At 58.9% G+C, this 12,118-nt stretch overlaps 1 protein-coding gene across 7 annotated transcripts; it reads left to right on the top strand.

The window, feature by feature from the left end:
- The first annotated feature begins 81 nt into the window (after window positions 1–81).
- On the top strand, window positions 82–9,417 carry VPS9D1 (VPS9 domain containing 1). Of its 7 annotated transcripts, none has more exons than XM_061138397.1 (15): window positions 82–223; window positions 1,444–1,519; window positions 2,841–2,930; window positions 3,041–3,203; window positions 4,452–4,563; window positions 4,636–4,698; window positions 5,012–5,064; window positions 5,156–5,261; window positions 5,368–5,453; window positions 5,775–6,223; window positions 6,448–6,577; window positions 6,780–6,988; window positions 7,218–7,302; window positions 8,497–8,604; window positions 8,743–9,417. In XM_061138397.1, exons 1-15 carry the CDS (start codon window positions 125–127, stop codon window positions 8,834–8,836), a joined length of 1,923 nt encoding a protein of 640 aa, XP_060994380.1. In that variant the 5' UTR covers window positions 82–124; the 3' UTR covers window positions 8,837–9,417. The 7 variants fall into 7 exon arrangements, with proteins under 7 accessions (XP_060994380.1, XP_060994384.1, XP_060994378.1 ...); XM_061138401.1 differs by having other exon boundaries at window positions 2,838–2,930; window positions 6,484–6,577; XM_061138395.1 differs by having other exon boundaries at window positions 2,838–2,930.
- Window positions 9,418–12,118: the final 2,701 nt, after the last annotated feature.

Here is a 12,118-nt window from a genome sequence, read left to right as displayed (position 1 = left end):
GTACCGCCTTTTCCTATGGTCCTGGGCTCGGGCGGCACCTGCTCCTCCACAAATTGCGTTCCGGGCCCCAAGCTGGCCGCCCCGCCCCTCGGCCGCCGCCGCCGCCGCCTCCCCCGCCGGCGCCATGGCCGCTGCGGCCGGGGACGGCTCGGTGAAGCCACTGCAATGCGCCATGAAGCTGGCCAACGGGGCCATCGAGCTGGACACCGGCAACCGGCCCCGGGTAAGGCGGGCAGAGCCGAGCGGGGCGGGGGCGGTCGCCGACCAGCGACCGGCCTGGTGGGCGTGGGCGAGGGCGGGGCCGCGGGGAGGGCGCCTCCAGGCCTCTCTGAAGACTCCGGGGTGCCGGCTCCAGCTTGGGCCGTGACCTTGGACAGCTCCCGCCCTATCTTTTTTTTTCTTTCCCCTCGTCTGTTTAGCGATTCGGTTGGAGCCGAGGCGTTTTTATTTGTGAAGGGACTCAGGAGATTCTGTGAAGCAGCCCTCCAAAGTGTATCTGGCAGACAGTCCCGTGTGTTTGTGTAGTTTGGAGGCGGGCCCTGTAGATTTAGTCAGATTCCCAAGGGGATGGTACGCAGAAGAGGTTAACTGCGGCTTTCGAGTCGCCTTCAGAGCTTGTTTGGTAGGAAGTGCCGGCGGGGGAGGGGTGCGGCTTGTTTCTGAGAACGGGTGTTAATCCTAAGGGTGGCAACCGCGTGGAAAAGCCGGCGGAGCCACTCTGGGCCGCCCAAGGGAAGAGGCGTTCAGGTCTTCCATCCGTTTCCTTTCCCAAGTCGCTATCCTAGGGCAGCAAATGCCCCCACAAGTCAGAAATCCTTCCCGGAATCCATTTTATCTTTATCTGAAGTGTAGACTTAAAGGTGGATAACGAGAACTGGGATGCAAGGAAACAAACAAAAAGCAGGCCCCATGCTGTCATTCCAAACGCCCTGAGCTCTGTCAGGCAGCCCTGACCAGGAGCGTCACACGTTTGAAAGTGCCAGCATTCTAGTGGCATAGACTCCTGCGTGCCCAGGGTTTTCCCAGACTGAGTCAGAAAGTGGCTCTTAAGATTTACAACACAGTCCATGATTCACCTCCCAGGAAATATTTCTTTAAAGCCATTGAATGAATGGCCCCTGAGTTATATAGGAAAAGAACTTGTTGCATAGACTGGAAACGGCAGCACCCACCGGTGCTGCTTCCTTGACCCACTGAATGAGAACCTCCATTCCTTTCTGTGCTGGAGAGAAAGGAGTGACACCAGCTTCAAGTCTAGAAAAAAGGGTTATTCTCTGTGCCCCAGGCAGAGCAGTTACCAGCTAACCAGCTCGGATAATGAAGGTGTATCTCAGAGATAAGCAGACACCATGGTTACTGTTTCCAAAAGGGCACCAAGCAGACATGATGGAATTATTTGACTCTAATGGCATGATCTATGTCATTTCTCTTCCCTGGGCACAGGAGGCATATACAGAATACCTGAAGAGCATCCACTACATCTCCCAGGTGCTGCTGGAAGAAGTGGAGGCCACTAAAGGTACAGCTTCTCCTGTGCTGCCCAGACTGTGAATAGCTTGGCCTTTGATGGGTCTCCTGGCCCCAGACCTGGGCGTGTCCCATGTCCTACCTGCTTGGTCATTAGCAGGGGAACACCTGAACACTCACATGAGTGTGACATGGAGCAGGAAGGGACAGCTGCTGTGACTCAGGGGACAGAGATGGGTGGGGACACAACCACAGATTGAACGCTGAACCCCAGTCCTGGGAGGAGTGAGCTACACGATGGTTGGGGGCTGGGGGTGGCCCAGAGGCCCTGCAGCAAAGAGGGTGCCAGATACAAAACAGTTAGGCAGTCTGGAGAGAGGGAGGTGCAGTTGGGCAGGCAGGGCCTTGGGTGGGCCTGGGGCTGTCCTGGCACGAGGAGAAGCTCAATGGATGCTTCGTGGGCAGAGGCCAGCATGGCAGCAGAGCCTCCAAGAGGTTCCCACCGTGGGGACAGCAGTGGTGGGACTGCCGGGAGGTGGGCAAGTGAAGGGCTTGGGGAATGTTCTCTAAAGATCTGCCTCAGCAGACTTTCTCAGGGGACAGTGAGGTGCTGGGGTGGGGTGGGGGCCAGTGAGCTCCAGAGGTGGAGCAGGAGGTGGCAGGAGCTGAGGCCTCCATCATGGGCACGGTCTGCTCCTGGCGTGTGGCAGCCTGACATGGTCAGGAGGAGGTGGCCGTCCCCACCGTGAGCACCGCCCTGAGGAGCTAAGCAGAGCTTTGCGCACACAGAGGAGGGCACAGTGGGAGTGGCCCTGAGGGGATGTCCCAGAGGAAAGACCATGAGGAGTCAGGGACCCTTGGAGAAGGGCAGCACGTGAGTGGATGAGTGGAAATCTGGCGGCTGAACTAGGATGTAGTGAGGGACTGGCCCTGAAGGCAGTAGGAGGTGGGTCAGGAGTTGGGGCTGGTGGGGTCCGTGGTGGCAGCTCCTCCAGCATGAGTTTCCTGACAGGAGCGATTCTGGAGGAGGGAGTGCAGAGCAGAGAACAGACGCCTCCGGGATGCATGACATGCAGGGTGCGGGATGGGGGGCTCCTGGAGATAGGTGAGGAAGTGATCTCTACGAAACAGCCACACTGCCTGCAGGGCCCACCTGGAGGAGGGGCTGTAAATATATGTGAAGCTGTCCATGGGGAGAAAAGGCCAGGTTAGTTAGAGAAAAGGCTCTGATGGTCCAGGCAGAAGGACAGGATAGCCACATAGAGGGCAAGTAGTACAAGATAAGGAAGGGGGGTGCCTTTGTATCTCAGCAAGAATCTGATCAGTGACAGAGGGGATGGTGACCATCTTTTTTGTCACTTGTTCCCCAGAAGCTGGGGAAACTGTGACCCCTGATACCTCAAAGATGCTGAAGCTGGCGGAGCAGTGTCTGGAGAGGGCCCAGTCAACAGCTGCCAAGCTTGGTAGGTGTCCAGCAGAAAGCTTTCTTGGGGCATCCCCCCCACCTCGGTCTGCCTCTCCTTTGTGGAATGTGGGGCCCCTATGCAGATCCTTGGCTGTGCGTGTCTTACAGGGAAAACATGCCTGAGGCCAGCCATGCCTGTGGCTGCACCCGTGCCCTCCCCTACTAGTCGACATCGCCGGGTGTACTCAGATGAGGGAGGGAAGCTCTCTCCGTTCCTGCCACCTGAGATCTTCCAGAAGCTTCAGGTCGTGGAGTCACAAAGCTCTAAGAAGTAAGATGGGACAGCACGGCATGTGGGCTAAGCCTGGGTTTGGAGGCACGGTGAGATAACTGTGGTGGCTTTAGTCAAAAGGAATCTTAGAATGGAAATAAGCTGGTGCCTAGCAGAAGCAAATGCAAATTGTCTCTGGAGAAAAGCACCTTCAACTTCTGTGAAATGCGTGGTACATAGTCAGAGACAACCATGCACAAAAAGAAGTTTGAGCAGTAGCAGAAACACACCTGAAAAATCTTCAGATAGAATTATAGGACACAGACTATAACACAATCATGCTCTCTATATTCAGGGAAATAAAAAGAAAGTTTTAAAATACCTTTAGGGGACAAGAAACTGTAAAATCTGACCCTTATTTATAATAGAGGTCAAATAAGAACCAAGTAGTAATAAGAAATACTGAAATTATTTTTAAAAACTAATCAAAAACAATGGAAACATTATATTCTCCTGTAAAAATACACACATGGACCCAAAAAGAAGTGTACAAGTTTGTGACAGCAGCGTGGACATAGCTGAAGAGAGAATTAGAGAACTGGATAAAAGGTTAAAGGTTTTCTTGAATGACTCACACACACAAAAAGAAAATATGAAAAAGACATGGAAGGTCTATTCAGAAACAGATGACAAAGAAAATGTAAGAGGAGTATTATTTGAAGAGATAAAGACAATTTGCTTTCTAGAGCGGATGAAAGATCCCAAATGCCAGAACCCCAGCAGGATAGGCAAGAGGATGGGCTCCTCCTGCTGCCAGGCTCTGAGCCTCTGCTACGTTTTGTCTCTGCATGTGCAGCTCTGGGGCAGGGCCAGGCACCAACTCCCATCCCAGGACAGTCTTGTGCCCCACAGCTTACCTCCTCCCACCCATGAAAGCAGGATGATATTAGACTGAAACTTTGGATGGTGAGAGGGCTGTCAGTGGCTGTTACAGAGTACTGTGACCTCCCTTTTGTGGGCTGCAAACTAGCTGTTTAGCCCACATGGTGCCTTCAAAGAGTTTCAGTGCTATTCAGAAACTCATATGACTGAGTTGCTTAAGGGTCTGGAATCCAGGCAGTAGGGCCATATTTCAGGGGTGCAGCTGTCTCCCATCCACCCCAGACCTCCTCTCTCCTTTACATCCCTGCTGCCCCGATCACCACCTCCTCACCTTGTGATCTCAGGGGGGTGCTAGGAGGGGTCCTCAGATGACTGGAGGGTTCCTGGCCTTCCTGGAGCCTGGCCAGCAGCTTGTCACCATTCCAGGGAGCTGACACCCCTGGAAGAGGCCTCCCTGCAGAATCAGAAGCTAAAGGCTGCTTATGAGGCCCGGATGGCCCGGCTAGACCCCAGCCAGGCCATGCAGAAGACATCCCTGGTGAGTGGGGTCCAGGACCATGTGGAGTGGGGGTGCCAGGGGGGCAGGCCTTATTCCCTCTTCCTGTCCTAGACCCTGTCCCTGCAGCGCCAGATGATGGAGAACCTGGTGATCGCTAAGGCCCGGGAGGACACAGTATCCTTTCCATCCAGCCTTGGGGTCCAGAGGCTTAAGCTGAGGGAGGAGGCAGGGAGGAGAGGTGCCAGAGCCCAGCATTCTTGGTGGGGGGCGGGGGGCAATGCTTCCTGCTCATCCTGCTTCCTCTCACCTCCTGGCCTCTGCACAGGCCACCCTGCCCCTCCCAGCACCCACAGACTCCTCTCCACCCCTCAGGTCGACTAGGACTTGCCTTCTTCCACCCACCCCACCGGCCCATGTCCGGCAGGGCTCAGGGACGCCTGGGGTCCATACATGCCACTTGGAAAGGGCCTTGACTCTGCTGCCCCAGCTGCAGAGGAAGATGGAAGAGCGCCGGCTGCGGCTGCAGGAGGCCGCCAACAAGTGCGTCCCTGCCTCCGGTCCCAGGACTTCGGGGGGTGGGGGGAGCAGGTGGGGGCTCCCGCGCCTGCCCATCCAGCCCTGAGGTCCCCAGACCTGTCCTTCCTTCCAGGAGGTTCTGCAGCCAGGTTGCCCTGACCCCTGAGGAGCGGGAGCAGCGGGCCCTTTATGCTGCCATCCTGGAGTATGAGCAAGACCATGTAAGTGCTGGGCGGGGCGGGGTGGGGAGGCCTGGTCCCCGGGGGGGCAGCCTCGGTGAGGGAGGAGGGGCTTCCGGGCTCTCTCCCAAGGGCTCCTGTCCTGCAGGACTGGCCAAAGCACTGGAAGGCCAAGCTCAAGAGGAGCCCGGGGGACCTGGCCCTGGTGACCAGCCTGGTCTCCCACCTGCTCAGGTATCGGCCTCAGCTCCCTCCAGCAGGGATTAAGAGGGAAAGAGGAGGAGGTCTGGGGTGACTGCAGGGGCAGTAGGTCCCTGATGGCCTTTCACAGGCCTTCTGCCTTCTCAGAGGGGCAAGACATTTGCCCACAAGGCTTAATCCATGAGTCCCTTCTCTGAAATCCCTCACAGTGGGGCCACATGACCAGTGGTGGGCGGGGGCGGGGGGGGGGGGGGTCGGGCGGGCTTTGTAGCCCCCACCCCAGAGCCTGGTGAGGAGGCTGCAGCCGCCAGCCCTATGGGGCTGCCCTCTACACTGCTTCTACCCCACTCACAGCGTTCCCGACCACCCCATCTCCCAGCTCCTCAAGAAGCTCCAGTGTGCAGTGTACAGAGCGCTGTACCCCATCGTGAGCAAGGGCACCGCCCCCGGCTGCTGTTCCCTGCCCCCGGACGCCGATGGGCTGCTGGCTCCTGGAAGCCGGCGGCTCCGGCCTTCTCAGAGCCTCTACTGCATGCCTTCCCCCCCGGAGCCCAGCCCAGCCCCAAGGCCCCCAGATGGCCCTTGTGCCAGCCCACCCCGCCCCAGCAGCCCCGCAGGGCCTCCCTCACCCCAGCTGCTGGGCAAGGACAGCTCCTTCGAGGACCTAGAACAGTTCTTGGCTACTCCTGAGAGGAGGGGCTGGGGCCCTGGGGGGCGGCCTGAGCCCCAGACCCCAGGGGTGAGGAAGGAGCCTATGCTGGAGCAGCTGAAGGGCACGGTGCAGGACATACACGATGCCATCGGTGAGGCCCCAAGGCAGGTGGGCGGTTGGGCAGCTGCCTGTGACTCTGTCACCCCAGGGATGAGGGCTTACCAGGCCGCAGGGTTTCAAGGGGAGGGGAGGCAGGGCCAGGCAGAGCGCCCTCCCAAGGAACCCAGAAGCAACCTGCGGCAAGGCCCACCCCAGGAGGCTGTCTCTGCGGGGCGGGGCTGGAGGTCCCCGCTGAGCCGGCTCTGCTCCCGGCAGACAGGCTGCTCTCGCTCACCCTCCTGGCTTTTGAAGGCCTAAACACGGCCGCCTCCAAGGACCGCTGCCTGGCCTGCATCGAGGAGCCGTTCTTCTCCCCACTGTGGCCCCTGCTGCTGGCCGTCTATAGGTGGGCCCCCGCCCCCCGAGGTCCACCTGGGTGCTTCCCGCCGCAGACGCCTTCCCTTCCCGGCCCCAGGTGTTTCGGGTTCGCAGGCGGTGCCACGCCCACCATCCAGGATTCTGGGCGTGGCCGGCTCCCCCAACCCGGTCTCTGTCCGCCCCAGGGTCGGGGTCTCTGGGCTGCTGAACCTGGCCTCTCTCCACCCCAGGAGCGTTCACCGCCTGCGGGAGGCGGCCTTGAGCCGGAGCATGGAGCTGTACAGGAATGCGCCCCCGGCGGCCATTGGCGTCCCCACCAGGCTCCTCCCACAGGACCCCCAAGCCGCAGGAACGGGCCCCTACCCCTACTGCGCCGCAGCCCAGGAGCTGGGGCTGTTGGTTCTGGAGAGCTGCCCCCAGAAGAAGCTGGAGTGCATTGGTGAGGGGATGGTTTGGGAAGGGAGAGCAGTGTCCCGTCCCACGGGGCTCCCTGAGTCCGAACCTCTGAGCCACAGCCTGGCCGTCTGGTGGGGAGGAGTCCCTTGGGACAGAAGCGGTGCTCGTCCTCCCTGCCCGGCCCTGCACGGGGTGGGGGTGCGGCGGTGCCCAGGGCCGGTTTGGAACGCCGTCCCCACCCCCTCACACGAAGCCTGGCTTCTGCGCCTCAGTTCGGGCCCTGCGGGTCATCTGCGCCTGTGCGGAGGATTACTACCGGGCCCGGGAGGCTGCACTGCAGCCTGGCATCGCCGCTATGTGAGTCCCAGAAGGGTGCGATTGTGAGGTGTGGGTGGGCCTGGGATGGGGGCAGCGCCCTGAGCTTGTCTGTAGCTGCCTTCAGAGGCTCAGGAAAGCGGAAGCGCTTCGCCCTGCGCCAGCCTTGGGTGCTTGGAGTTCTGCCTTGCTTCTCCTTGAGGCCCTTTCCCACCAAAGACCCCTGGCTCCAGCCCTGCAGAGGACAGGGCCCTGCCCCTCTGTGTTCTGGTGGCATTCTCAAAGCCTGTGCCTCCCCTCAGTGTCACACTGTCTTACACTTGGGGAAGCTTCCTTAGTCCGTGCCCAGACTCCCGAGGTGGGTAGGGGCCTTCCCCACTGTGTCCTGCCTTAACTCACCTGGATGGGCCTAGAGCCAGCAGTCTCCTGCCCTGGTACTGGTGAACCCTCTGGACCTGCCAGGGCTCTGCCTCCTGCCACCCTGTGCCAGAGACCAGGGTCACCCTGAAGGCATCTGTGCTTGCAGCCAAGTGGGCAGGCTGTGGAGCCTACCTGTGCAGAGGCCTGGGGTTGCCTTCACCATTTTACCATCTGGTCTCCAAAAAAGTTGTTGCAGGTGAAAGGGTCCCAGAACTAAAAGTGTTTCAGAGCCCCCACACAAGCTCCCTCAGGATTTCTGAGGAGCCAGAGAGGGTGGTGAGGGTCCCTGCAGGTCTGTGGCTCCCAGGGAAGTGCGAACAGGAGTCCCTGGTCTGTGCCTTCATGCTTCTGGCAGAGAGCACTGACCTGTGGGGCCTTCACCGGGGTTTTGACCATCCCCCAGGGACTCCCTCCCTCACTGAGAGGCTTCCTGCATCAGGTCTGGGGTACCAAGCATGGCAAATGAGTGACCCTGATCCCAGGAGTGAACAGGCTGCCTGGGAACATGGGCCACCCACTCCAGCAGCCTGTCCCTGGGCTCGGGCAAGTGCACAGGAAGGAGGAACGGTTCCAGCCCTGGGCTCTGCAGCACAGGGGCCCATTCGGGATAGCCTCAGTGCTCCCTGGTGGTCTTCTGTCATGCTGATCCAAGCCCACCCCCTATCCCCTGTGGCTGGCGGGTGGGAGGAGCACAGAGAGCAGCCAGCAAGCTCAAGGCTGATCCAGGAACTGAGCTGGAGTTCAGGCTTTTGGGGACTAATCGGGCCCCCTTGCCCGGGTCCCTGGAGCCTCCTGGCTAGGTGTGTGTCTCCCCAGCAGTGGTGCTGATGACCTGCTGCCCATCCTGTCCTTTGTGGCGCTGAAGAGTGGCCTCCCTCAGTTGGTGTCGGAGTGTGCAGCCCTGGAGGAGTTCATCCATGAGAGGTGGGGTCCTCGAGCCCGTCCCTGCCCCACCTCAGCACGCAGCCCAGAGGAGCCCCCACCAGCCCCTGTGGGACCTCAGCATTGAGGTTCTTCCCCGCAGCCCCTCCAGTGACAGGTGCCGGTGTCGCCTCTATGCAGGTACCTGATTGGAGAGGAGGGCTACTGCCTGACATCCCTGCAGAGCGCCCTGAGCTACGTGGAGCTGCTGCCCCGGCGGGCCCTGGGCAAGTAGTGGAGGACCGGCCGGCCAGGGACTGGCCAGGAGGCACCCGCATGGGGCAGCAGGCCAGCCGTGGAGGGCCTCTTGCCCCCGCGTGACATCAGTCCCCCAGGGCTCAAGGAGGCCCCTCTGCTCCTGGTAGGATGAACGTCCTGGCCGCTGACAGCTAGCACGAGGACTGAAGGGGCTGTGGGCCTGGCCGAGGGCAGCTCTGCCCCCCTACATTCCCGTGACGTTCAGAACCCCCTGAGCCAGGTTGTTGTCTGAGTCCAGAAGAGAGCTGATCGCCCCCACAGAGGCCCAAAGCCCAGGTGGGTTCAGATCGTGCTGTTTATTTATTGGACACTGACCACTCTGTCCTGGAGTCCCAAGTGTCCCCAGGACATCTGCCCATGTCTGGGACCTCTGAGCCACACTTCACCCTTGGCGGTGGGCATGGAAATCCTGAGACCCTCCACCGCCAATCCCCACCCCCACTCAGCCCCTTTGGGGTCGGTGCGAACCCTGGGTCAGCACCTGCCTGTAGCCCATCGCCTGCCCGCAACTGTTACAGGCTCCTGGGCAGCCACTGACCCAACTGGAAATAAAAAGGTCACTGGCATCTCCCTCCACGTGGCTCATTTGCTCCTCACCCTACTGGCCTGCTTGAGGCATGAGTAGTACAGCCACGCCTGGCTGACCAGCAGGAACCAGACAGTCTCAGAGAGCCTGGGGGGGCCACTGCCAAACTCAGCCTGCCTCCCAGCCCTCTGCCTAGGAGTGGGGTCTTGCAGGGGCCGTTCTCTCTAGCGTTAGACACACTCTGGGGGGCCTAGAGGGTTGGCAGGGTCAGAGGTCATCACTGGGCAGGACCTAAGCCTGGAGCACTTATCCTGAAGAATTCTCCAGAGTCAGCTTTGCTCTTCAGGTGGACAGCACACCCAGGGGCCCCTGGAAAGCACAACACAGGTGGCCTGGACGCAGCCCCAGACAGCATCTGCCAGGGAAGGAGGTGGGCAGTTTGCCCCCCACAGCAGAGCCTCGGCCCCCACCACGGCAGAGGCCCATCATGAGAGGAGTGGGCAGGTCCCTAGGAAAGGCTCAGTTGGACTTGACTGTGCATCCTGTGTGCACAGTGTCCCAGGGCTCTGCAGGAGAACATGAGGAAAGTGAGGCACGAGGAAGTGACTGCCTCCTCCAGGGCACACCTCCCAGAGCAGAGCTGGCTTTGAGCCCAGCAGGTTCACTCCAGAGGCCAGAGGGTACCAGTGGACGTAACCTGAAGGGCAGGCACAGGCCCAGTGCACTGGGGCAGCTGCCTGTCTCGGGAGCCTTTGTGAGCAGGAGTGACCTGCCCACCAGCACCCCAAGAACAAACAAGCAGGCATCCACCCACTCACCCTGCCCTGCTCTCAGAACCTGGGGCCTCTGAATTCCTGCCCTTGTCTCCCACCCCTGCCCTCTCCAGAGGAAAGCCCCCAGCCCTGGACATGAGTCCCAGCCAGCTCTGAAGCCTGGAGAGGATGACATCCCTGGTCCAGGCCTTGGTGGGGACATCTCAAGGATGGAACTATAAAGTCCCCATCACAGAGCAGGTGGAGGTGAAGGTGGGTCTCAAGCTAGGCCTGACTGGGCGGGCCCCTGCTGGCCCTGAGGCTGTCTCCTTCCCTTGATCAGATAACTTTCCTGCTGGTGATTCTGGGCCAGTTCTTTAGCCTCTCCCCACCCGTGGCCCTCCATAGAACGAGTAAATGATGGATTCTTCACATAGAAAATCCTGCAGATCAACAAGAAAATGGCAGGAGCTCCAGTTAGAAAAATAGCAAAGGCTATGAACAGTCTGTCTTAAGAAGAAGAAATTTAAAAAGCTAATCAGCATAAGAAGTGCCTGAAATCATTTTAAAAATCAAGAAATGCAAAGTAAAACACAAGACAGGAAACCTAGGCATTGCACTGGTGAAGATAAGGTTGGAAAATCCAGAGGGCAGTGCTGCCTGGGAGACAGGGCCACACATGTGGTTGTGCAGCGTGCTGGGCCAAGGTAAGTATCAACTGACCCACCTACCTACTCCACTCCCGGTTGTAGCCCAAGGTCACAGGAGGCAGGGTGGCCTGCTGGGTGACAAGGCAGTCCACTTGGTGGCTTAAACACAGGACAGCCATTTGCTTTGCTCTTGAAACTCCCATTTCGGCAGGATTCAGTATGGAAGTCTCATCTCTGCCCCCCTACAGCATCAACTAGGTCAGCTTTCAAGCTGGAGTGACACAAGGTCCAGGGGTTAGGGTCATCTGGAGACTTGCCTACACCTCTGCCATCAGCAAGGGCCTCAGGGCTGTGAGGACAGCCATGCAAGGCCCACGTCCATTTCCTGTAACTAACTAGATGCCATAACAAAACAACACAAACTGGGGAGCGCAAAACAATGGAAAGTTTACTCTCAAAGTCCTAAAGTCTTAAATCAGGGTGTCCACAGAGCCGTGGGCCGGCAGAGTGCCAGACAGATTCCTTCCCCGCCTCGGTCCAGCTCTGGGGGCTCTTGTAGCCTCTGCCCGTGGCTGCAAGTCTCTGTGTCCATCATATGCCTCCTCTCGAAGTGTGTAACCTTCCTGCTAGTAAAGACACTGTTCTGACTGGGCTTAGGGTCCACCCTCATCTAGTCTGACTTCGTCTTAACTTGATTATATAAGCTCACATTCCCGGGCTCTATGGAGTTTGAATTTTATCTAGCCCCTCATGCAGCTGCTGGCATCCCCCCAGCATGTGACTAGGTTCCAAGATCGAGCATCTCAAGACAACAAGGTGTTTCTGTGACCTAACCTAGGAATCCACACACTGTCATTTTCATTCTGTGTCCTCTATGGAAGGACAGTGCCAAGACCTACCCAGGTTCAACGGTCCCACCAAAACAGGGGCCTGCTCCCTGGAGCAGCACACAACAATCCAGAGCAAGCACCTGAAGCCACTGAGGGCTCGAGTGGAGCAGCAGAGCAGGACATGAAGCAGAACGCTGTCCACACATAGGCCTGCACACTGGCAAAAATGTGCTCCAAGGGTGTGTCCACCACGTTCAGCGATCACCTTTGTGGGGGAGGGGCGCCGTGGGCAAGGCCATAGGCGATGCCACAGAGTGGCAGGCGCTGTGCACCCACCATAAACCACTATGAGCTAAGGAGAGTAGTAAGCGCAGCTGTTCTTCCTTCACACAAGGATGCACTTGGAGGTGTGCGAAGTCAGATGTCCCTTCAGGGTTGATGCGAGCCCGGAGGGGGCTGTGAGTCAAGTAAACATTAAGTGCAAGACTGGAACGTTCAGCG

This window comes from Dama dama, chromosome 4 (genome assembly GCF_033118175.1).
Source record: "Dama dama isolate Ldn47 chromosome 4, ASM3311817v1, whole genome shotgun sequence".
Lineage (NCBI taxonomy): Eukaryota > Metazoa > Chordata > Mammalia > Artiodactyla > Cervidae > Dama > Dama dama.
This window is presented reverse-complemented; position numbering and strand designations above follow the sequence as displayed.